This window comes from Limanda limanda, chromosome 7 (assembly GCF_963576545.1).
Source record: "Limanda limanda chromosome 7, fLimLim1.1, whole genome shotgun sequence".
Classification (NCBI taxonomy): Eukaryota; Metazoa; Chordata; class Actinopteri; order Pleuronectiformes; family Pleuronectidae; genus Limanda; species Limanda limanda.
Genome location: NC_083642.1, coordinates 28,104,157 through 28,129,429, shown reverse-complemented (window position 1 = coordinate 28,129,429; position 25,273 = coordinate 28,104,157). Strand labels below are relative to the sequence as shown.

Here is a 25,273-nt window from a genome sequence, read left to right as displayed (position 1 = left end):
TCTTGATAGATGGAAGATTTATCCGTACAACTTCTTGTTACCACTGTCACCAGCCAAAGTCTTAATGGCTGTTTTGATGAACTTTTCCTAAATGGACACAGACATCTGTGAATCTAACCAATGATAAGACATGTCCACCACTCTCAGACTGAAACAATGTAAGAGTTTTCTAGGTAGATAGGTGTCATTACATCTTTGCCTCTGTTGGACAACACTACACATGACTAAAGGCACATTCACAGTTTGCACATCCGCCAGTTCACTGGGGACATTTGACACCATGCCAAAACCTTGATTTGAAATATTTGAAATCCGTTTGACAATTCACTGACTGGATGACTCAAATAACCTGCTCTGTGTTCTTCATAGATTTTAACAGTTTCGAAAACTTTAAGTCAGCATTAAAACACGCACCTCTGTGTTTGATGTACTGCCCTGGTTGACATTGTTTGTGTTTCTGTGCAGCTGCACAGTGGTTCCCTGTGGGGTCTATACAGTAGAATCCTTCCAGAGGTTCACAAACTGAATCCGTTGTTGCTGTGCATGAAATGTTTGTCTTTAGCCCAGAATCTGTCGACACAGAGGATAAATATGATGGAGGGCACATATGAAGATACAAAACTCCTGAACTATTTAATCTATGACAAAGCAACTATGCCTTTTTTGTCCGTCGAAATATCATTAAACTTATCTTTAGTTCTTATAACATCTTTAGGAAATAAAATAAAATAAATTGTCCAATCTACAAGTTTGCGAGGGTGAAGGATAAAGCTGCCTTAAACACAACACAGGTGACTGATCTCCTGGTGGCAGGAACAAGGAGATATGAATTGAACAATTGACTTTTGTAAGAAGTCTCACTTCTGCCATTACTGCAAGTTCCTCTGAGATAAACTACAGAGCACAGCAGTCTCATAACGATTGTAAAAATAAAGAACTAAAAATATGAACTTCATCATGTGCAATGTCTTGTGACTTAGTTATGCAAGAAAAGTCCCTTGTGACTCCTCATTCACTATCCAAGTTTCATATGCAGAAAACTGAACTAATCAGACTAACACAGTGACACGGAAAAAAAAACATCATCAGAACAGCTCAGCTCCATCTCAGCTCACACACTGTAAGACTTGCAGTAACATGCCTCCTTATTGATTTTAAACCTACAGTAAAGGTCAACACAGAATTCTACCTGGACCACAGGTCGTGCAGGGGAAACACTTGTTAAGTCCAGTGGGAAGATTCATGAAGGTGTCATTCACACAGGGCATACAGGAAGTGCTCCTGAACTCCGTGCAGGGTGTTTTAACACGTTTTCCTGTTGAAAAGAAAACTATTTAACTTCATGAAATGTTTCTGTTGAACAAAGACAAATCATCTTGAGGAAGTGCAGGTTATAACGTAACATTGTAGCATGTGCTGCACTTTCATTTTTATTACTTACAACAGAAGAAGAAGCCAAAACATAAAAAAAAAACTTCCAGCCTATTCCTCTTGTTCAGGATCTTACCAGAGGGACAAAGAGGACAGCATTCAGTCCCTATCAGAAACTCAGTTGGATGACAAGTCAGCATATTCACACGGAAGATTTTGACCAAAAGTATCTGTGAAGGATAGGGCAAATGTTTTCATCTTAGTTAAACTTGGTTGACATGTTTACATAGTCAACACCTGAGAGAGGAGAGGAGAGGAGACAACTGGACACTAAAACGACAAAATATGTAATCTTTCATCAATCAATTATGCAGTTGGAAAAATGAATAAAACAAAAAGAAAAACAAATATCTCTGGGTGAAATAGTGCTGTCACCGACAAAGATGTCAAAAGTGTTTTTTGTGATAAGAGCCGATAGCAGTGTGGATGTGCTGTAAACAAAATCATGTGATCTCCGCAAAGGGACTAATATGTTACATCCTGCCTCTGCCTGCTGAACCACCCCTCACTTGACTCCCACAGAGAATTTGTGATTGTTGTGAACTTGTCTGAGCGGAGAATCTCCTGCTGCGTTGTGCATGTGTGAGAGAGGGCTGCAGTGAAATGCAGGCCCCCAATTCTAAGGACAACCTCTGCAGTACATGTCTACAAATGACTACTAAGTGACAGAGAGGAAAAAGGATCAGAACTGAAGGTGATGAGGAGCAGGGTGAAGAAACTTTACCAGCAAAGATGCAGCCTCCAAATGTTTTCTCAGACTCATGTCAGTCGGCAGGTTGGCAGTTTTCTTGACCTGAAGTCAACATCACTGAAATCCGGCTGGAGATAATTTTTAAATCCAAAAAAGAGGGAGATATCTGGAAACAAAGAGGACTCAGCTGTACAAACTGCACAGAACAGCAACATTACTTCAAACTAGAAAAAACATCTCTGAGCAGAGGAGGAGGGTGAAGACACACCTCTCAGCCACATACAACAGAGTCCTGTGACTGCAATTTACATGTTCGGACAAATGACCCACAGGGGGCAGGTGTGTCAAAGTTGTATCAGCTCCCAGTGAAACCAACAGCAAGGTGGGTCCAGCCTCTCAGGTCACCTCAAGGAAACTTAACCAAGTCCAGTTGACCTGTTTTCTAGTACTTGGATATACCATGATCTGGATGACTGAGTATCTTCACAGGCAGATAACATTTATCATTAAACAGAGCACTGGAGTCAGCTCAGCTTTTACAGCCCATTGCTCTGCTTACAGTCCAGAGTTCATGCTTATTTCTGTTCCCTTTCAAAGTTCGCAAACAGTTCCACGGTTCAGTGAGATCCAGTGAATTTGATATAAGGGTGTAACCTACATATGTTGCTGGCTGTAATAAGATACTGTAACACACCACGCTCACACAGCTAAGAGGTGGTTTGATATGTGAGCAGATGTTGTTTATCTGACATGATAACTGATCACACTATGAGTGCAGGAAGTGGACGAGTGATTTTACCAAGAGTTTTCACCAAACTTCTGACGTGTTCAGGGGTCAGGGTGCGTTCACGTGAATGTTGTTTTTCTAAATATTCAGACTCCACTCGTCTTCATCGATATCTGAAAGTGAAAGTTGACCACAACTCAAACACAGACCATGTTCACATTAGTTCTCTGACATTGAAACGTCCATGATAACAACAGTACACAGCAAACAGAGAGCTGATCTCTAATTCTCAGGTGGCTGTTGAAACCTGCACTTCTCTTGTCTTTACTAAAACTGCTACAGGGGAAGATGCTGCACTCTGCTGCTGTCTCACAGTTTTTCACCACAGAAACATGAGACGTTCAGGGTTTGAACCCTCAAGGTTGAAAGCACTTATTGGAAGTTGCCCTTGGATTAAAAGCGTCAGTTAAATGTAATGTTGTGAGATGTTTAAGGGACACGTCATAGAAGACAACACTGTATCTGTTGCACTGTTTCAGTTCCAGAAAACATAAGGTGACGATTTATCTGCGACATCTTAACAATCTACTTGTTCACTCCTGCTCTTTATTATGCAACATTCAGAGGTTATAGCGAAATTCAGTCTGCTTACCGTCGTTAATATGATAAGACATTCTCCAGGTTCCGTCTATAGGCAGTTAGTTTTCATTTCATAGTGAAGGACAGGTGTTACTTCCTGGATCAGTAAGACTTCGGTAAAGTTGGAAAGATATTCACAGATTCGAATTTCCAGGATCAATAAGTCATGAGCGAAACGTTCTTAAATCACATAGCGCGCCTCTTTCCCACTGTAGTAAGGTAGAAAACAGGTTATAAGCCAATTGCCAACTTTACTGAACTCAAATACGAGCCGTCGTCCGAGCTGGACAATCTGGTCCGTTTACATCCGGCTGTAAGACGAGTGCGCAGGGACCGTCTGCAAAGTGCACACGGCTTCATGAGTCTTCCTGTCGCTGCTGGATTCATCCCAGGATAAGTCTCCTTATGATGGCTGTAACTGTCAGCAAAACCGGCCAGTTTATGCAGACTGTTTTATTCTTTATTTTAGGGTTATTGTTCTTATGTTCAACTACGGTTTGGGTTATTTTCGTTGTCTTTTACACGTAGCGACTCCCCTCGCATAGCTACCTGCAGCAAAGGAGCGGACGGTTTTATTCGACACACCTGATCCCTCGTTTCCGCCCCAGTGCAATAAAATACCTGCCGTCAGCCCGGCACAGATAGGAAACCAAACCGGACGCCAGCTTTGCGGCATTTCTCGGACCGAAAGAACCATCGAAACAACTTTAGCTTAACACCCCTCGCCAAGCGGAACGAGGTAAGGAAGCTGGTTCCATTCACTTTGCTGCGGGTAGTGCGGAAGGGAGTCGCTGTCACGTTAAAGAGTCAGATGTGTCTCACGTGGCGATTTGTTTGTTCATTGTATTTTAACGTTCGTGTTTGGTTTTAATGATTAAAATCTTTGTAACTTGTAACTGTCATTACAGTTTTACGGTGCTACTACGGCAGACCAGATACAAAAATAAAGAGCCGTGTACATCAGTCAAGAGACTCAGAAGTTTGTATGGAGAAGCGGGGAGCTACACTGTCTTCCTGACCCGTGTCGTCACCCGAAGACACAAAACTGACACATCGACCGTCAGACAAGACCGGATAACGCATCAAAGTGCACGCACTATAGACGCTCTAGAGACATGTATATGGAAGTTGAATGAAGCTTTTCACATGTAATACAAAAATGTTGTGGACTTTCCTGCTGTGTCAAAACTGATCACGAAATAATAATGATGATGATTATAACAACCAATGGTAAATATGTGTCATGTTGCAACATTATTTATTGTTTGTTTGAGGAGCGTAAACACTGTTTAAATTATCTGACTTAAATTTTGTTTGTACGCAACCAAACCCTTTTCTTTGCTTATAATATTTATGTTGCATCTGTTTCGTACTGAAACTATTACTTTATATATTATTCAATTGTAGTGTAAATGTCTGGTTAAAGAAACAGCAGTGACTAAATTAGAGCGACCACTTGTAGTGTTTCTATTCAGGCATACTGCATATTACACCTAAAGATTAAGGCCTGATAGTCAAATTAGCAACGCAAGTAAAATAAAATGTCACTCGAAGCAGCAGCAACAAGTAAATCAGTTCCCATGCATCAAGACAGACCAGGATCGTGGCAAAGAATAATTCCTGAGAACATCCGAGAGCTGCATGAAAATACTTTTTATAAGGCCTATGAGTCCTGGAAATTGTCAGCAAGAGAAGTTCGGACTGAATTGAAAAACTACTGCTCTCCAGATGATCTCGATAAAATCCAATGAAAAATTAGCACAAACCATGATATGGTGAGCCATCATTATGAGGCCCTTGTATGCAGCCAAACCACCACTCCAGATATCGTTGGTAAAATGGACACCTGCTCTGCTCTTACTGAAGAAATTCTTGCTCTTGTGAGTAAACGCAGAGACATCATCGATGGCAACTATAATGAACGAGTCGAGAAGGAGAGAGTGAGAATAGTGCTGAGTAAGGAAGAGCATGGCTCCATATTTGGACTTACAAATACTGAAACCGCATTTTCAGAAACATCACGGAACTCAGACCAATCAAATGCAATTTCCACAAGCTCTAGCAAACGACAAGATGCAGAAGCAGAACTCGCAGCCAAGCAAGCGGAGGTAAAGGCAACAAAAGACATTCTATCTCAGGAATCCAAGCTCAGAATACTGGAAGATGAATGGAAACTTGAAGAGGCGGCCATGTTGACTGAATTGGAGCGGAAAAGGACAGAGAGACAATCAAAGCTAGAAGAGGAAAGAAGGAACCTGCAGCAGCTTAAGGCAGAGAAGGAAGTCCAGGTAGCAGCTGCTAGAGTAAGAGCTTATAACAGTTTTGAAGATGTCCGCCAAGATGGCATGAACCATGAATCAGTCGCTGCTCAACAGGAGACCAGATATGAAGCTCGGCTAAATTCAAATGGGTCACCATCTCAACCTCGACTAGCACCTTTGCGAGCAACAACATCTGAAGATACCGTCTCTCTGGCCCAAGCAATAGCAAGCGCACTAAGCATAAATCGCTTGCCTGTACCTGAGCCAGAAACGTTTAATGGCGATCCTTTGAAATTCACTGATTGGAAGATGTCTTTTACAACCCTTATCGATCAGAAACCTCTCACCAAGCGAGAAGATGTGTTATCTAAAGATCTACCTCGTCGGAGAAGCCCGCAGAGCGGTGGAAGGGTTCTTCTATAGGAACTCTGAGGACGCATATACAGGCGCCTGGAAAGTCCTACATGAAAGATACGGAAACCCATTCCTCGTTCAAAAGGCCTTCAGAGACAAGCTCGCCAGATGGCCCAAAATCAGTGCGACTGATCCTTTAGCACTGAGAGATTTTACAGACTTTCTCCAAGGCTGCGCAGAGGCAATCCCACATGTTAGAGGTTTGACCATCTTGAATGATTGCGAAGAAAACCACAAGCTACTTCAAAAACTACCTGACTGGATTGTACGAAAGTGGGGCCGAATCGTCGACGATAACCTGTATAAATCGGGGGATTACCCCGATTTCAAAAGTTTCACAGCGTTCCTGAACAAAGAGGCCCGGATATCTTGCAACCCTATCACCTCCCCACATTGGATGAACTTTAATCCCACAGTCGAGAAGGAAGCCAGATCCCTCAATGCAACTGCCCAATTAAAGTACGCCACCCGAGATGCACCTGAAACGGCCAATTATAGGGGAAGACCCCCATGTGTGCTCTGCAAAGATGAAACGCATGGCATCGTCAGGTGCCCTTCTTTCGCTGCGAAATCTTTAGAAGACAAAAAGGCATTCATCCACGAAAACCGCCTCTGTTTTGGTTGCCTAAGGAAGGGACACATCAATAAAGACTGTAGAGGGCGACATGCATGTAATACCTGTGGTCGTAGGCATCCCACTTGCCTGCATAAGGAGTAGTTAAAAGGACATAACACTCCTAGATATTTGAACTAAAAGGGCCATTAAATGCTCTAGAAATCCTGTATAGCACAGTCGGTTAAAATGTTTATATCAGGATTTGGTGGGAGTGTAACTGTCAGCAAAACCGGCCAGTTTATGCAGACTGTTTTATTCTTTATTTTAGGGTTATTGTTCTTATGTTCAACTACGGTTTGGGTTATTTTTGTTGTCTTTTACACGTAGCGACTCCCCTCGCATAGCTACCTGCAGCAAAGGAGCGGACGGTTTTATTCGACACACCTGATCCCTCGTTTCCGCCCCAGTGCAATAAAATACCTGCCGTCAGCCCGGCACAGATAGGAAACCAAACCGGACGCCAGCTTTGCGGCATTTCTCGGACCGAAAGAACCATCGAAACAACTTTAGCTTAACACCCCTCGCCAAGCGGAACGAGGTAAGGAAGCTGGTTCCATTCACTTTGCTGCGGGTAGTGCGGAAGGGAGTCGCTGTCACGTTAAAGAGTCAGATGTGTCTCACGTGGCGATTTGTTTGTTCATTGTATTTTAACGTTCGTGTTTGGTTTTAATGATTAAAATCTTTGTAACTTGTAACTGTCATTACAGTTTTACGGTGCTACTACGGCAGACCAGATACAAAAATAAAGAGCCGTGTACATCAGTCAAGAGACTCAGAAGTTTGTATGGAGAAGCGGGGGGCCGTTACAATGGCAGTACCATGTTCATTGTAGAAGGGGAAACGCTCTTCCACACATTAACCCTGTGAAACACAAGCAATGCAAACCCCTTCTAATGCACAACAATGTCGTCCTGTCGCTGCTACTGCAGTGAAGTGAGCCGCCATGTGTGAAGCCAGCCGCACCTTCGGTTTTTGTTGCGCGTCTACCTGTGCCTTATATGGTTTGTGAAAGTGCCCCAATGTATTCATAATGTAGTAATATTTAGAAGCTGATTAAAAATATTCCTTGAGAGGTTATGAATGACTTCGAGTGGATTCCTGTTTGTGGTGTCTCTGAGATCAAATTTTCGTGTATTTTTACTGCAGTATAACTGAGAAAATTAAAGGGCAAATCTGTGAAAGTGGCCCAATGTATTCATATTGTAGTCATATTTAGATGAATTTTAAAGATATTCCTTGAGAGGTTATGACCCATTTTCAGTGGATTCCAGTGCGTGGCGTCTCTGACTATGCTGATATCAATTTTTGTGTGTGCTGGTTAAAGTCAGCAGATGTGATTTTAACCCTTTGATACACGACATAGATCAAAAGTGACCCAGCTCAGTTTATATTTTCCTTTTCTTTGCAGTGAATGAATTTCCTCATTAAGTATTTATGGTATTCCCCAATTAACTTGTTTTTGATCAACACAATTGCTTATTTTAACTTTTCCTTTGTTACTTTTTGAATAAAAATCATATTTGTATCACTACCCTTCTAATCCACTACTAGACCAACATAATAAAACTCGAAATATAACAGTATATACTTTATAGACAGATTGATATGCATTTGAAAATGTGCTTTTGATTTTCTTTATCCAGAGTGTTAGTATGGCTGGTTGCAATAATTTCCGACATACTATTGGTAAGTTGCTTACGATTTACAAGTTCATAAATGTTTAAATCAATGCGAGCCATCCTCTGAGCTGGACAAATCAAAAACATTGTCTCAGAATACAGCCGGACGAGTGTGCAGGGACTTGCTGAACTTGAATTTGAACAAATAATTGCATTAATGGCCATGTGTCCTCTATCCACAGTAGTGCTAACATTATTGCAATAATTTCTCCTGTATACCGAGCCCCTATTTTTATGTTGAGGCCTGACAGTATAAGAGAACGAAACGCTCGGCTACATTAGTCCTGTGTAGTTCACTGTTATTTATACAGAAGGAGAGTCTGACAGCTTTAAGCGACGCTATACGTCATGACGCTGATACGCTTCCGTATAAGAAAAGCTCATTTGTAGTTCTAAACATATTTAGAGTGTTTTTTTCTCACTTTCTGTATGTCCTACAACGTCCATTACAATGATGCAAATTAGGCGGTGGCGTAATCTAGTGACTTCTAGCGACCTTTGGGACAGCCAATTGCTACTTTCCTTACTGAGGAGTTGGCCTCACTGGGTGTGTGGCGCAGTAGTCATTAGGAGTGCAGCGCATTATCTGCATCATTATATATCGTGGTGCCTTTTCTACTGTTTTCTACTTCTATCGGTGGGTTCCTCGCTATGTATATACGGGTAGATAAGGATATATATTGTTCATATGGTGTGTAGTCTGCATACATGTGAGTTCACGTAGTGTGTATGTTCAGCCTGAATGTTCTTTTGATTGTATAGTTGCACTGTTTTTTCCTTCCATAATTCTTATCATTGTTATATTTTGTATACTTTATTCTTTTAGAACCACACGCATTCCCACCCATTTCCTGCCCTGCCCTTCAGAGGCATATGTTGTAATGTGCTGTTGCCCAATTAAAGAACATTAAGAGAGAGAAGACGTCCGAGCCGTGTTTTAGCAGACACACCTGGAGCAGCTGGAATCAGAACCGGCTAAACATAATCATATATACAGTCCTTACATCAATCCTCAGCAACACTGAGGGTTATCAGGTCAGTGGGTCAGAGAGACTTCACACATACTTCAACTTGTCAGGCTAATTAACAGTAAAAGATTGTAGTGATGTCACTTCCCTACATCTGATATTATACAGCTAAATATTCTCAGTCTTGTGGACCTGACAGTTCATTTATTAAAACAATGAAAACAATGTGTGCTGTGGAGGAAGATTAACATCACCTGTATTTTTCAGGCGTGGTTGTATAATCCTCATCTGTTGTAAGAAAGTCCGATATTTTCTGCCGTGACGTCTCCTTTGCCTTGTTAAGTGTGAGTGTTTCCTTTCTTGATGAATACGAGTTTGTATTCTTCATCAAGCTTAATGATTATCTGTTGCTCTGCTGGAGAAAAACACACCTCACAGGTTTTTGCGTCATTTAGGGACAATCTATCTTCTTTTCTACAATGAATTATTCTTGGCTGTATACACATGGCTTATCAAAACCTTTAGTTAGCCTTGCTTAGACCTAAAGAGAAGAGCATATGCACGTCAAGATAAACATAATAGATCCTCCTCTGCACATTGGATAGTTAACACTACTCAATGTCACAAATATTTATTTTCTACATGTTAGAACTTGTACTTTTGTATTCCAACTTTTTACTTCAAACATCTTCTCTGATGTACATAATTATTGTATTTTATTCTCCATTACATTTATTCGACATATTTTAAACAACAGATAATATAACAAGCTTTTAAAACCCATTGTTAAAAACCAAACCATTGGTTTTGAAAATGTTTCGCTTCTGAAAAAGAAATGTACAGTAGTTATTTAAAATGTCTGAGTTGTTAAAAGCTTTTCTCAAATGCTTCAATGATCCAAAGAGGAAAAAGCTCTCATAATGTATCTCACATCGCTGCATATACAACTGTATGTAATGTATATTGCTGTAGCTTCACCTGCTGCTTACACAGCTGCTTCAGTATTAATGATCTGTCATAGAGCTTAATAGAAAAATGATAATCGGTGAAACAAGTTTTTATACATTAAAACTTTAACTACAGTTAACTCACCTATATCTGAGGGCGTCAGGTGAACTAACATTTAAATATTTCATCCCAGAAACCGCAGAAAAATTGTATAAAAACATTTTGAGATTAAAAGAGCCCCTGAAAACATTAATCATGTGACCAGTTACGAACACTGGGCCAGTATAAACAGGAAACAGAATGTCTACTATGTAGTTAGTTGCTTAGTTGCTTAGTAACAGATAATACTACGAACCAGACTCTGGTATTACATCAGATCTTCTTCTGTGTGCATGCAGACTGTTTTTATCCATTTGCACTGAATGTCCCCACTGTACTGTTTAAAAAGAGACATCTATGTTTCAAACACATAGCTTTTTACAGGTGAAACCCAGAATCTTTACTCATACACACATGTTTAAAGATAAAAATACAACCCTCTAATAACAAAGCATCCTGGCAGGGTTGCATGCAGACCACTGCTAGCAGCCTGAAGCTGTTTGCTTTTGATTTATACGTGAAATAATGCAGAGCTTTTCAATTTCAATTGGATGATTGGCAAATGTCATTGATTCATCTGCATTAGCAAAGATGTTCTGATGATATTATAGGTTTGTCAGTTTAGTAACGGCAAACAATAGCATTGGTTTATTTAATATCTCAACAATGTTATTACCATGACAACCCCGGCAAAACTTTTTGTCGGATTAGTTTACAACCACGACTACTAATGAAGTGTCAATGTTTTTGAAACGCTGTCCCAATTTGAAGGGGAAGATTTTAACCACTAACCCTTGAAACAATGTTTCAAGGAGCAAGATAACCCTAAAAAACAAGGGGGAGGGGCAGGGAGACGCTCCAAGTTTCATATTCCCAGACGACTGTAGTTTGGGTGCAGTGACATCTGTGAGCAATGAGCTGTGTGCCCTTTGTAACAAACCAGTGGTTTTATTTCTGTACCCTACAAAGACAATGTGCTAGAACCCAGTGGGATTATACCTGGATTCTAGAGCACATTCACTCTGCAGTGAACAAACAGTCTACTGGTTCTCTGCAGGTTTATCTGTTTTGCTGAGGAGAGAAATATGTGGAATTAAAATGGAAACCTCTTGTACATGTGAAGAGACTTCACAGAGAGAAGTCAGCTCAATCTTAGGCCACTTTCAGACATGCACTAAACTCCAGATAATCTCCTGATATTCTCCAGAGGTGCTGTATGTGAGAATGCAAAATCAGAGTGAGAGCCTCAGGACTTTCTCCGGAGTTTCTCTCTAAAACTCTAACTAAGAGTTAGAGTGAGCGAGTGGTTATGTTAATGAAGCTTCAAACATGTTACCGCCTCAAAAATAAAAAAAGGAAAAAAAGACAACAAATGTCTCAGCATAAAAAAGCGGTGCCTTACACGAAGAAGATACTGAAGACAACGCCAAGAGAGCTTTTGGTGATAAAAGCCGACGCCGGGTTTTGATGTGATGTAAACAAAATAATTCGGTCTCCGCAGCAGAATTGATATAGGCCCCCCCCCCCCCCCCCCCAACCTGAATGCTCCAGAGATTTTTGGTGATCTGAATGAGTCCTAGCAGAGAATCTCCTGCTGCGTAAAAGACAAACACCGGCTATAGTCTGGACCCAGTTCTGTCCCATCCTCCGGAGGTCATGTCTGAAAGCGGCTCTAGACAGTCCTCAAAACTCATGAATATCTAAATGTAGAACACGCTGATGTCTCACCTGTCTCATCGGCACAGATTCTCCTCGAGTTGGGTTTTCCTTTTAGGGAAATGTTAAATAAAATAATCAAATTACCTTCATCAAACAAGTATTGTCATAAAGCAGATAACATGTACGCAGAGTCAGAACATACAATGTGAAAAAGAGAGTAACAAACTTACCCTTATGAATGCATTTATTTTTCCTGTAACAGAAACAAAACAAAGGAAAAAGCTCTTAACCGATGACATCATGTCTTGACGGAGGTCTTATCATCCATGACAAATATTTTTCTTCCACCACACACACATCGTACCTGCAAGATGTCTTCTCCACAAAAACAAGGCGACTAATAAACCAACCACCAAAACACCCAAAAAAAACATTGAAACGATGATTGCAACTGATGCATTTTCTAAATTTCCACATTCAGCGTCAGTTGAAGGTGTTCCTGGTTGCATCAGCTGAAGGTTTTGTGATTCACATCTGGAACGACAGGGGACATTCTCACAGGACCATGTAGAGGCACCACAGATTCACTGCAAGTGTGAGAAACCAGGCACGTCCATGTCTGGTGTGACTCTTTACTTACTGTGTGTGTGGTCGACAAGACGTAAGCGTCCCATCAGAAAATGTTCCGTCACTGCAGTCAGAGCATTGAGAGTCTGTGAGGGGGGTTCCTGTACAAACACAAAATATACACAGTTAGTAGTGTACACATCGTATTAGGATTATATAGCAAAGTGGTATTTGACATCAGACGTGTCTGATTTCCAAAGGTAAACAAATATTTGATCATTGATGTTTTTGAACAGCAAACCTTTCTTTGTTCAAATTCTCTTCTTTTTATGTGAGGTGTGATGTTATGTAGAGCAGCATGCCACTAAACTGACAAACATGATTCTATAAACTAAGTAAAATTGACAGAATTCTGTTCTTCTATGTTACATTTCAAAGATACAGAAGCTATTTTACATTATTTCATTTCATCACACCTGGATCACTGCACAGTCTTTAATGACTATATTTAGGGCCCGAGCACCTCCAGTGGGAGGCCCTATTGAAATTGTAAGGATTATTCTGAGTGTAGTGAATGGGCTTTTTGAGGGCTTTCCCATGCTCAAAAAGTTTCTAAAGTTTGCAGTAAATTATAAAGTGGTGAAAATTGACGTATTCTGGAGTAATTTGAAATGGGCGTGTCAAAATACCTCAACAGCGCCACCTACGGAAAAGCCCCTCATTTAGCATTCACCGATCCACACAAAAATGAGGACCGTTGTGTATCATGACCAGATGCACAAAAAAGTCTCTCAGTGCATTATGAAAAACGCAACAGGAAGCCCGCCATTTTGGATTTAGTGGCCATTTTGGCCATATTCCACATTTTTACTTTGATGTACTTGTCTTAGAGCTTTCCTCGTATCAACTTAAAATTTAGATGAGTGTCATCACAACAAATTTATCGAAAGATCAACTTTTCGTCAGAGCTTGTGACCGTGGCCTGGTGTCAAAGTTTGATTAAACGCCATCAAAATACGAGCTTCTGTATCTCAGACATATTTTGTCCAATTGAGTCCAAACTAGACACATAAGACAAGAGTCGCGACCTGATGACATCTACACAGAAATCGTGACTTAAAATCACAGCGCCCCCTGGTGGCAGCAGGAAATGTCTTGTTTTTGGTAAGTCTCACACTTGGAAGTATTCCTCCTCATCCACTACGTGCAACCATGTCAAACTGTGTCAAATGGGTCTCAAGACCTTGATAATGTAGCCATAAGATTACTGTGACTTTTCGTCAAACGCCATATTAATGGCGTGGCATCAAAGTTCATAAACTCGCCATGACACCCGAAATCCTGGGTCCATCTCCCTCAAACTACATGTGTGTATCAACAGCCCCCCCATGAAGACTGTCAGATGGGTTTGAGGAATGGGCGTGGCAAAATAACTAACTAGCGCCCCCTAAAGGGCAGCCCCGGCACTACGAATGGCCTACTTCTACTAAAATCGAAAGGGACATGTGTTCTTTCATGTCAAAGAAATAAGTCTCTTGCTATATATATGCTAGACCAAACAGGAAGCCCGCCATTTTGGATTTAGGTGCCATTTTGGCCATATTCCGCATTTTTTACTTTGACATACTTGTCGTAAGGCTTTCATCAGATCAAATTAAAATATAGATGAGTGTCTTCACAACAAAATGGAGATTTAAAGTTATTAGAATTTTAACTTTTCATCATACCATGTGACCGTGGCGTGGCGTCAAAGTTTGATTACACGCCATCGAAACACGAGCTTCTGTATCTCAGGCATATTTCGTTCAATCAAGTCCAAACTAGGCATGTAAGACAAGAGTCGCGACCTGATGACTTCTACAAAGACAATATGACTTAAAATCACAGCGCCACCTACTGGCTACAGCAAGTGAAGCAGTTATCCTTGCCGCAGTGCGCAAACGCATGCAACGGCGAGACGAGCGCTTGGTCATTGAACGCTTTGTCTTCCCCGACCGCAACATAATTGAAACCGCCTGTGTGCTTGGGCCCATTAGTGCTAGTTAGTTTTGCTTTGTAACATTAGTTTGAGTAATGTGTGAAGATAAGGTCAGATAAGATGAACCTTTAATAATCCTCCATTTCCCAGTCAACGCAGCAGCACAGGGAAAGCAGTGCATGGGCAAATTGTAGTAAGAATGAAAATATGAATAATAAAAAAAATTATGGTGTTATTAGGAAATTAATAACACCATATACATATATATGGTGTTATTAATATATATACACCATATGCAGATGGGTCAGACTGGGGATCGAACTGTCAGGCCTTCAGGTTGGAGGACGACCACTCTACCCCTCAGCCACAGCCGCCCAAGATGGGATTTTGATTTGTTTTCTCCAACTCAAACAAATCATCTTGATGGATGGAAGATTTGTCTGTCCATCTACTTTTGTCCACTGTCCAAAGCCAAAGTCTGTATGGCTGTGAATCTAACCCATTTTCTTTATATGGTTAAAATACATGCACGGACCCATATGTGGACGTCTGTACGCAGAACAAATTGTGTGTCCGAGTTGACTGTACACATTGAATGTGAATTCTCCAGGTCCAATATATCTGCCTACTGGAGTGAAATGTGGGATCAGGTGCACATGCATTGAACGCCAGAACAACGCAGAGCCTCATCTTATGAATGGAACTGTGGGACCAGAACGAGTTCTCAACTCTCAGCCAACAAGGAATGCAGAAAGTTTGGTCGGCCACTCCTTACTGAAGTCTAGACATGTCTTATGCTGATCCTAATGGTGCTTCTATACTGAATGTCGAGATAACATTCGAAGTCAATGCAAAGACGTGTCAGGATGAAAAATTCATATCTCTCGCCCTGGGTGTAGCATTTAACACCATGCCAAAACATTGAGTTGAAATATTTGAAATTCGCTTGACAATTAATTGACTGGATGGTTCAAATAACCTGCTCTGTGTTCTTCATCCCTTTTTACAGTTTTGGAAACTTAAATCAGCATTAGAAAACGCACCTCTGTGTGTGATGTACTGCCCTGGTTGACATTGTTTGTGTTTCTGTGCAGCTGCACAGTGGTTCCCTGTGGGGTCGATACAGTAGAATCCTTCCAGAGGTTCACAAACTGAATCCGTTGTTGCTGTGCATGAAGTGTTTGTCTTCAGACCAGAATCTGTCGACACATAGGGGATACATATGAAGGAGGGCACATATGAAGATACAAAACTGCTGAACTATGTATTCTATGAGAGCAAATATGCCGTTTTTGTCTGGCAAAATGTCATTGAAACTAATCTTTAGTTCCTATGACATCTTTAGGAAATTAAATAAAAAAGATTGTCTTATCTATAAGTCTGCCAGGGTGAAGAATAAAACTGCCGTAAACACAACACAGTGGACTGATCTCCTTGTGGCAGGAACAAGGAGATATGAAGTGAACAACCGACTTTTGTAAAAAGTCTCACTTCTGCCATTACTGCAAGTCCCACTGAGAGAAACTACAGAGCACAGCAGAGTCTCATAACTTGACTGTAAAAAAGAAGAATTAAAATATGAACTTCATCATGTGCAATGTCTTATGACTTAGTTATGCAAGAAGAGACTCTTGTGACTCCTTATTTACTATTCCAGTTTCATCTATGCCAAATCAGTAATATGCAGGAAACTATTCTAATCAGACTAACACAGTGACACTGTAAAATAACATCATCAGAACAGCTCAGCTCTATCTCAGCTAACACACTGTAAGATTTACAGTAACATGCCTCCTTATTGATTTTAAACCTACAGTAAATGTCAACACAGAAATCTACCTGGACCACAGGTCGTGCAGGGGAAGCACTTGTTAAGTCCAGTGGGAAGATTCATGAAGGTGTCATTCACACAGGGCAAACAGGAAGTGCTTCTAAACTCTGTGCAGTGTGTTTTAACACGATTTCCTGTTGAAAAGAAAACTATTTAATTTCAGGAAATGTTTGTTGAACAAAGACAAATCATCTTGAGGAAGTGCAGGTTATAACGTAACATTGTAACATGTGCTGCACTTTCATTTTTATTACTTACAACAGAAGAAGCAAAACATTTAAAAAAACATTCTAGCCTATTCTTCTCGTTCAGGATCTTACCAGAGGGACAAAGAGGACAGCATTCTTTCCCTATCTGATACTCAGTTGGATGACAAGTCAGCATATTCACACGGAAGACTTTGACCAAAAATATCTGTGAAGGATAGGGCAAAGGTATTCATGTTAATTAAACTTGGTTCAACCAAGTTTTTTTTACAATGTCAACTGTTGAGATATATATGTTTTGTCCTCTATCTTATGAATATATTTTACTATATTTTACCTACATTTATATCCTGTGAATCAATATTAGCTGTGTAGTCTATAGAATTAACAATATTACAACTGTTTCTTTCATCTGGAGTAATGTATAACTTCTGGACTCAGGTACAGGGTCAAAAACAGAGCGCAACCATCTGAGTGTCAATCTGACCGCAAAGTGCAGCTTGGGGATGCGTGAGAAGGAAATCCATCTTGAGATTTGAGATAATGAAAGCACAGATTCTCAGGACGGAGAGAGGACGTACCAGGACTAACACAAAGAACCATTTTCCAAATTATTATGAGAAAAAGATATTAAATCCTCCTCTAAAGTCTAATCTCCACTGTGAAAAACTCCCTTTTTTAATAAGGGCATTATGGGGGGGAGACACCTGGTGGACCGGACCTGGGGGCTTCTTCTCGACATGATACAGTGACCTGGTGACGTGTCCAGGAGAACTCCAGAGACTCTCTGTGAGTATTGTTCTTATACAATAAACGTATTACTGTGAAACTTTTGAACACTGATCTTGTCTAAATTATTAACCTTTCCCACTTGAACCTCGAATCAACGAACACGCTGTCTGGTCCAGAAGGGACCGGGCTCAATACAACCTGTCAACCAAGTTGGTTGAGAGGAGAGAAGAGGAGAGGTTTTTCAAAATCTATTTATTTTGCATTTCCAGGAACAAATACACTTCTTACATCAACCACCAGATGTTAAACTTAACAAACAAGGTTAGTAAATAATACATATAGTTTATTTTAGATATACACGTATATACACACACATACATACACACAAATATATATATATATATATATATATATATATATATATATATATATATATATACAAGCATGTACATACTCATGCACACATCCATACAAACTGTTTCTCAAATTAAAGGTTAATATTCAGTTCCCCATCTTCCCCAAGAGAGCAAAGAATGCCCCCAACAGCCCATATGCGACTCAATGTCAGCACATTGTCCATCATCCTGTAGTAGTTGTGTTGTGTAGCGTGTTCTACTTTAAGTCTGGCTTTCAGAAGTCCCACTAGCATTGGTGTTGGATGCACGCTACCAGTGTTCAGGGCCTGGTTCCTACGTGTCAGCCAAATGGCTAACTTGGCAGAACCAGAGACAAAGTTTAACAGGTTGTGTATAGCTTTCTTTTTTACAATGAAAATACCTCTCCTAGACCCTGAAACCACCCTTTTAACTAATTAAAAAGTGCTTCCAGCTTTCAGAGAAGTAGCTGGAAGCTCGAGCAGCTTCAAGAGTACATGATTAAATCAACGATATTAAACCTGCTGGAGGAAAAGTTACACACGTTCAATAAGTGATACATCTCCTGGATTTAAGCTTTTGTTGCTTTTAACATTTCATTTCAATAAGCACGCAGTTGTTAAAGGAGACATATTATACTCTTATTCAGGTTTGTCTTTTTAATTTGGGTTATAAACTGTTTACTTGCTCTTCTATTGACGCATCACTGTTCTCATACTTTCCATTGCTCCAAAAGCCCAGTCCACCTCGACTCTCTCATCCTTTCCAGAGAGTGCAAATTGCAAACCTTTACACAGGTCTGGTAAACAGACTTTTTTTTCCACAGTCTGAAAGCTTTCCAGGTGAGGAGTTGGGAAGGACAACAGCTGACCACCCCTCTCCTGCCACTCCCCTACAGCTGGGGTGATGAACAGGGAGGGGAAACTGTATTCCTTCCCTGCCCTCCTTCAACCACGAGCAGATAGTGGACAGCTGCCTGAACCCAGTGTTTACCAGACCAGAAAAAGTCAAGTATGGCTCTTTGTACTTCATCCAGTAGTCCTCTTGGTGGCGTCAGCGCCGCAAACCTGTGCCAGAGAGTCATTTCCCAAAAAGACACCCAAAACTTTGAATCCCTCTTTCACCAACTCAAGACCACCAGGCAGCCCTGGTACTGCCTGACCTCTCCACTGTCCCACAAACTAGGCCTCACTCTTTTCTTAGTTCACCCTTGCAGAGGAAGCCTTAACATATAGTGAAAGAAACAGTGAGGGATTAATCAGGATCTGGGAAACCAGGCAGCGATAGACCACTGATCTTACCCCTCAACCTGCACAGCAAGGGCTCAATGGCCAGACTATATAGCTGCCCAGAAATTGGACAGCCTTGTCTTATCCCTCGCTGTACAGGGATTGGTCGACTCAGCCCTGTCCCCATCTTTATCATGCATTGTGCACCGTTGTATGATAGGCTGAGCCATTCAAGAAACCCATCACCTAAACCAAAAGCTCTTAATGTGGCAAATAAATAAGAGTGATCTACCCGATCAAAAGCTTTCTCTTGATCTAACGAAACAATTCCACAGTCAAAATTATAGTTTTTACATAAATCAATAACATTTCGTATAAGAAAAATATTGTCCATGATTGCCCGATGGTACGCAGTACGTTTGGTCTCTGTGGACAATCATCTCCGAAATGTTTTTAAGTCTATTGGCTCAAGGCCAATTTATGCTTGAGCGTATTTTGTAAAACGGATAGAGAAGACCGCCCTATCCGTCGTGAAACGCCCTCTCCGAGCGCTTCGGACAGCTTTTCGTACACCTCTGATTTTTCTAACTGTCCGTGTTGTGTCGGAGAGCCCACGGACAGCTCTTGGTTGTGATTGGTCCGCGAACGACATAATTTCCGTATGACGTCATTTCCGTACGACGTCATTTCTGTTCAACGTCATTTCCGGACCTGTAACTTCCTGATTCACAATAAACACATACACAACTACGATTCTACGATTAATGTGACGTGTGTGTTGAGCCAGCGGAGTTGTCCGGCTGACAGTGGCTCGTTCGAGCACTGACGACATGTGTGCACGGTCACATACGGTTAGAACGAGCTTTCAAAACGGCGCTAGCAGGCTAGGCTAGCGGGCTAGCCACCATGCTAACTGCGGTGGTAACAGTGCAAGAACCCGCCGTCACGACTTTAATTCCACTTCTATCATGACACTGTTTCTATAATACCGCCAGGTTAGAAGCAAACACTGGGTAGTAGTTAGTGTCGGGAGTCCTGCTGACTGTGTGTGGAAGCTGGGGGGGAGCTATCTGGGATGGGAGCTAGCTCCGTGTAGCCTCAAGCAGATTCAAGCTGTGGAATCAGCAACACAGTTCGGAAACAAGACCGGGGAACCGCTGCGCTAAGAAACGATAACATCAGCATCTTGACCCGCTGGGTGTCACTTTATTTAGTTCTGTTAGTTGCCATGGTTCAGTGTGTGGGAGACAAGCTAACAGAGATAAACAGACACATGTGGACTTCTTCTTCCCAAAATTGGGGTAGGCTTCTCTGAGCTCGTCTTCCGTTGCGCCACCTATGGGTTTGGCGGTGAATTTTATTCGACGTACAGTGGTCGGACAAGTAAAAATCAAAAAGACTCTTCGTCTCCCGCTGAGCCCTCTCCGAGAAACGGATACGTAGAAGTATATAAGAGCCTTAAGGCATTCGAAAGCACCTTTATAATCCGAGCACAGGAGAGCAACAGGCCTCCAGTTTTTGAGCAAGGCCAAATCTCCTTTCTTTGGCAGCAGGGAAATGACCGCTCGCTGACAAGAGACAGGAAGTGATCCCGTTCTTATACACTCCAAGAAGACACCATGCAGGTCCGGACCAATGATGCTCCAGAAACTCCTAAGAAGATCATTGGAGAGACCATCAATTCTTGGTGCTCGTCCTGATGCCATCTGGTTCACGGCTTCTGTCAGCTCCTGTAGAGTTAGCTCAGAGTAGAGGGCGGCTTTCTCCTTGAGGCTAAGCTGCAGTAGTCCCTGAAGCAGGTCCTCACGGGACTCCATGCAGCAACTTTCTGTGTAAAAAACTGACGCATGGCTCCTCATCTCGCCTGGGCTGGTGGTTATTCTGCCCCCTGGGAGTCTAAGGCAGGTAAGCTGTCGCCTCTGCGCCACTGATCTCTCAGGATCGAAAAAAAAAAGCAATTGGCGCATCCATGTCTTTTAGATGAAGCAACCTCCCTCTCTTGCAGGTATGAGCTCAATTTCAACTTTTTTCTCTCAGTAACGTTTGACCTGTGGTGTTATCTGCAACTAAGCCCTCCTCTATTTTTGTTATACTGGCCTGTAGGTCTTGAATGTCTGATTTAGATGTGGCAGTGGAGTAGGAGGTGTACTGTTGGCAAAACATGCAAATTTGTGCCTTGCCTATCTCCCACCAGAGCTTTAAAGAACTGAAATCTGTTTTTTTATTTTTCCACTGCTGCCAAAAGAGCTCAAAGGCTTTACAGAAAGCAGTGTCCTGCAACAGTTTGTTATTGAAACACCAGTAGAACTTTACCCTCTCCCCTGGTGAAATTACTATACTATACCAACCAGATGATGGTCTGTAAAAACCAACAGGGATTATGCTGCTGTGACTAAGTCTGGATCTAAGGATTTGTGATATGAGAAACATGTCCAGTCTGGCTGCAGTCACCCTGTTATCTCTGACCCTCATCCATAAATACTGTCTGGCTTGTGGATGCTTAATACTCCAAGTGTCAATCAGATCTTGATGTGCAATGAGACTATTAAGGGCCTGTGATGACTGGGGATGAGGTTCCTCACTGGTCCGGTCCACAGTAAAGTCCAAAGTTCAGTTGAAATCTCCACCGATAATTAACTGATCCTGATAATAATTTTTAAGTTCATTTTCTAGTATTTCTGCCCTTACTATTAACAACCACCCCTTTACTACCTCTGAACTGGATATGATGGATGCATTTATTGTTGTTGTGAACAGGACAGCTACTCCTGCACTAAGGTTAAAGCCATGGCTAAGGGCATGAGGACCCCGCCACCATAAACCCCAGTCTACTTCATCTCTAGGTGTTGTATGTGTCTCTTGCAAAAATAACACATTAATGTGTTTTTGAGCAGAGATCTCAGCTATTACTGCTCTTTTTTTACTGTCTCTTCCTCCATTAATGTTAAGCGACCTTGTTTTTAATTTCCTCATAGCAAAATCAGAGCAGAGAAATAAACAGGAAAAATACAGGAGTCAGGGAAGGAGAAAACACCATGTGATGCATGATCATTTTGACGTAATCCTCGTCCTTCTCATTGTTTTTCTTTTCGCATCTTTCCTCATGGTTGCCATGTGTTTTTTAATACGGAATTGTTTCTTCTCGTCCAGCTGAGTACAGAGCAGACAGCGGTCTGGATCTGCTGATAATATGTTGTTGTCTTTAACTTGTCTGAGCGGAGAATCTCCTGCTGCGTTGTGTATGAGTGAAAGGAAAACTGCAGGGAAAGTCAGGCCCCAAATTCTACGGAAATCCTCCGCAGGACATGTCTACAAAACGGCTAATACGTGACAGAGAGAGGTAAAGAGCATCAGAACTGTAGGTGACGAGGAGCAGTGTGACGCAACTTTACCAACAAAGATGAAGCCTCCAAATGTTTACTTCTCAGATTCATGTTGAACGGCAGGTTGGCAGTTTTCTTGAGCTGGAGTCACCATCACTGAGATCCGGCTGTAGATGATTTTTAAATCCCAAACAGAGGTAGACATCTGGAAACAAAGAGGACTCAGCTTTACAAACCGCACAGAACAACCTGTCAACATTACTGCTGCTAATCTAATAAAGTCTGTCTTTCTTAATTTTGGGTGAGTGGTAACCTTAATATCCAACCAAAAATAGGTATACTGGACTTGGTTGAGTTTCTTGAAGACGTTTCACGTGTCATCCAAGAGGCTTCTTCAGTTCTAACTGTCTGCTGGTCCACCCCAAAGACATAAACCCAACGTGGTATATGCAGTTGAATGTAGTGAGCAATGCTCAGACCTTAACATTGGGGAAACTAAACAACCTCTTCATTAACGCATGGCACAGCACAGGAGAGCTGGTGACTCAGGTCAGGACTCAGCAGTCTGCCTACATCTAAAGGACAATGGACGATCATTTGAAGAAACAAAGTCCACATTTTAGCCAGGAAAGACAGATGTTTGAAAGAGGAGTGAAGGAAGTTATCTACGTCAAACTAGAAAAAACATATCTGAAGAGAGGAGGGGGGTTAAGACACAACCTTTCAGCCACATTCAACAGAGTCCTGACTTCCATCCCCAGCAAGTTTCACTTCAATTCACACGTTAGGACACATGACCCACAGGGGGCAAGTCCAGTTGACCTGTTTTCTAGCACTTGGATATACCATGAACTGGATGACTGAGTGTATTCACATGCAGATAACATTAACCACTAAACCTAGCACTGGATTCAGCTCAGCTTTTACAGCCAATTGCTCTGCTCACAGTCGAAAGTTCATGCTCCTGTTCTCTTTCAAAGTTCGCACACGGTTCCACGGTTCAGTGAGATCCAGTGGATTTGAGATAAGGGTTTAACCTTAATGAGTTGCTGGTGTTGGGATTTCAAATTTTTAACTATAGTCTGTGTCTGACAGAACTCTTAAGCAGTAAAGCTAGTAATAGTCTTAGCTAGAAATAAGGCCTTAGTAGAAATGAATTAATAATAACCCTTCCCTCCTAATGGTTAATCTACAAATTAGAATGTATGTACGTCACTTTGCTGTTGCCTTGAATTGGTATAGTCATTTAAATGTCTGCACAAACAGAACGTACAGCCGATATAGCGAAATAATCATCTTTTCATTCTCAGACTGGTCAATCTCACAGCTGTCTGATAAAGTTCTGGAGGAGACAGAGTGACTTTGTTGACTTCATTTTGGGACATTGTTTTGGTTAAGTTGTTGCGAATGTTTACACAGTCAGGAACGTTTTGATACAGCTTAAACATAATATTCTTTGCTTCGCTGTTCAACAATTTTGCCCCACATTGCATCTGTGGGTGAAGGACATTTATGAAGTGAACAGTTTGCCTAGCAACTATCGCGTATTCCAAAAGCCAGGAGGATGGCCTACGCGTGCGCACTTCCGAGGAGGGAGGAACGAAGATCTACTGTATAAAATGGATAGACACCGGATGTCCATCGCGCTCTGATACACCTAATGTACTGGGAGCCCATTGCTTCGCCGTAACCTGTTCATTGCTTTCCTAAATAAATATTCTTAAATTGAGCAAAACTGAGTTTGGCTCATCTTCTCGTTAAAGAAGTAAAGAACACGCTGTTGTTTTTTCAACACTGGCTGTAATAAGATACTGTAACACACCACGCTCACACAGCTAAGAGTTGGTTTCGTGTGTGAGCAGATGGTTTTTTTCCGACTGATCACAAGTTGAGTGCTGAAGTGGACAAGCGGTTTTACCAAGATTTATTGAGCAAAGTATTTTTACAGTACTTTGAAATATTCAGAAATGTACAGATTCGATCGCACAGATGTTGGACTTTACTGAATAAAATCTCTTGATCTATACAGTAAAAATGTTTGATCTTCATTATGTGGATAGTACGGTGGCCCTGAGAGCTCAACGGACATCAACTTAAGAAAACACATGCAAGTTGACAAAACACAAGCAAAGTAAGAAAACATCTTCATCAATTTCACAACACAACACCAACACATTACAGAAATGCGCAGCAAATAGACAAACGCGCTGCAAATAGACAAACGGCTGGCTTGACTGCATTAAACTACTGCAGGGGACTGACATTTGATATCAAGGATATGGAATAAATGCTCCAACTTCTTGCCATAGTTCCCTGACATTGAAACGTCCATGGTAACACCAGTACACAGCAAGCAGATAGTTGACCTCTAGTGAATATGTGTGAATATGTTTCCAACTTTACCGAACATCTAATTCTCAGGTGGCTGTTGATACCTGCACCTCTCTTGTCTTTAATAAAGTGCTGCAGCATTGAAAGCGTCAGCTAAATAAAATGTAACGTAATGAGATGTTTAAGGTACACGTATCTGTTGCACTGTTTCATTTCCAGCAAAATTATGTTGCTGATTTATCTGGAACATCTTAACAATGTACTGGTTCACTCCTCTTTATAATGCAACATACAGAGGTTATATAGAACGCTTTCCGTCGTTAATATGATATAATAACAGAATAATAAGACCTTCTGCAGGTTCCATCTATAGGAAGTAAGTTTTAATTTCATAGCGAAGGGCGGATGTTTACTCACAGATTCGTACTTCCTGGTTCTGCGAAGGACGGGTGTTTACTCAGAGATTCGAATTTCCTGGTTCTGCAAAGTACGGGTGTTTACTCAGAGATTCGAATTTCCTGGTTCTACGAAGTACGGGTGTTTACTCAGAGATTCAAATTTCCTGGTTCT

General features: G+C 41.4%; 2 protein-coding genes across 2 annotated transcripts in view; both read right to left on the bottom strand.

Annotated features, from left to right (window-relative positions):
* The window catches only part of LOC133004993 (tumor necrosis factor receptor superfamily member 14-like), a gene marked incomplete at its 5' end in the record, with an annotated part of 5,349 nt that extends 3,119 nt beyond the window's left edge, over nt 1-2,230 (bottom strand). The window contains 4 exons of the mRNA XM_061074586.1: nt 415-570; nt 1,190-1,315; nt 1,508-1,601; nt 2,156-2,230. Of these exons, the coding sequence (XP_060930569.1) occupies nt 415-570; nt 1,190-1,315; nt 1,508-1,601; nt 2,156-2,230 (451 nt within the window). The remainder of the gene's footprint in view (nt 1-414; nt 571-1,189; nt 1,316-1,507; nt 1,602-2,155) is intronic.
* LOC133004989 (tumor necrosis factor receptor superfamily member 14-like) lies at nt 2,190-25,273 on the bottom strand. The gene is made up of 12 exons (XM_061074575.1): nt 25,121-25,273; nt 22,442-22,577; nt 16,829-16,922; nt 16,517-16,642; nt 15,721-15,876; nt 12,773-12,860; nt 12,497-12,666; nt 12,363-12,385; nt 12,202-12,240; nt 9,681-9,841; nt 2,922-3,022; nt 2,190-2,288 (listed from the first exon to the last, which is right to left on the bottom strand). Exons 2-10 carry the CDS (start codon nt 22,481-22,483, stop codon nt 9,827-9,829), a joined length of 753 nt encoding a protein of 250 aa, XP_060930558.1. The 5' UTR covers nt 22,484-22,577; nt 25,121-25,273; the 3' UTR covers nt 2,190-2,288; nt 2,922-3,022; nt 9,681-9,826.

Bases quoted from the DNA above. Each gene is read 5' to 3' on its own strand.
- LOC133004989 (XM_061074575.1), bottom strand. From the start codon at position 22,483: ATGAATCTGAGAAGTAAACATTTGGAGGCTTCATCTTTGTTG. The intron at 12,667-12,772 runs GTAAGTAAAGAG...CTGTCGTTCCAG, and splicing joins TCTTGTCGACCACACACACA to ATGTGAATCACAAAACCTTC. The intron at 12,241-12,362 runs GTAAGTTTGTTA...TTTCCCTAAAAG, and splicing joins AAATAAATGCATTCATAAGG to GAAAACCCAACTCGAGGAGA.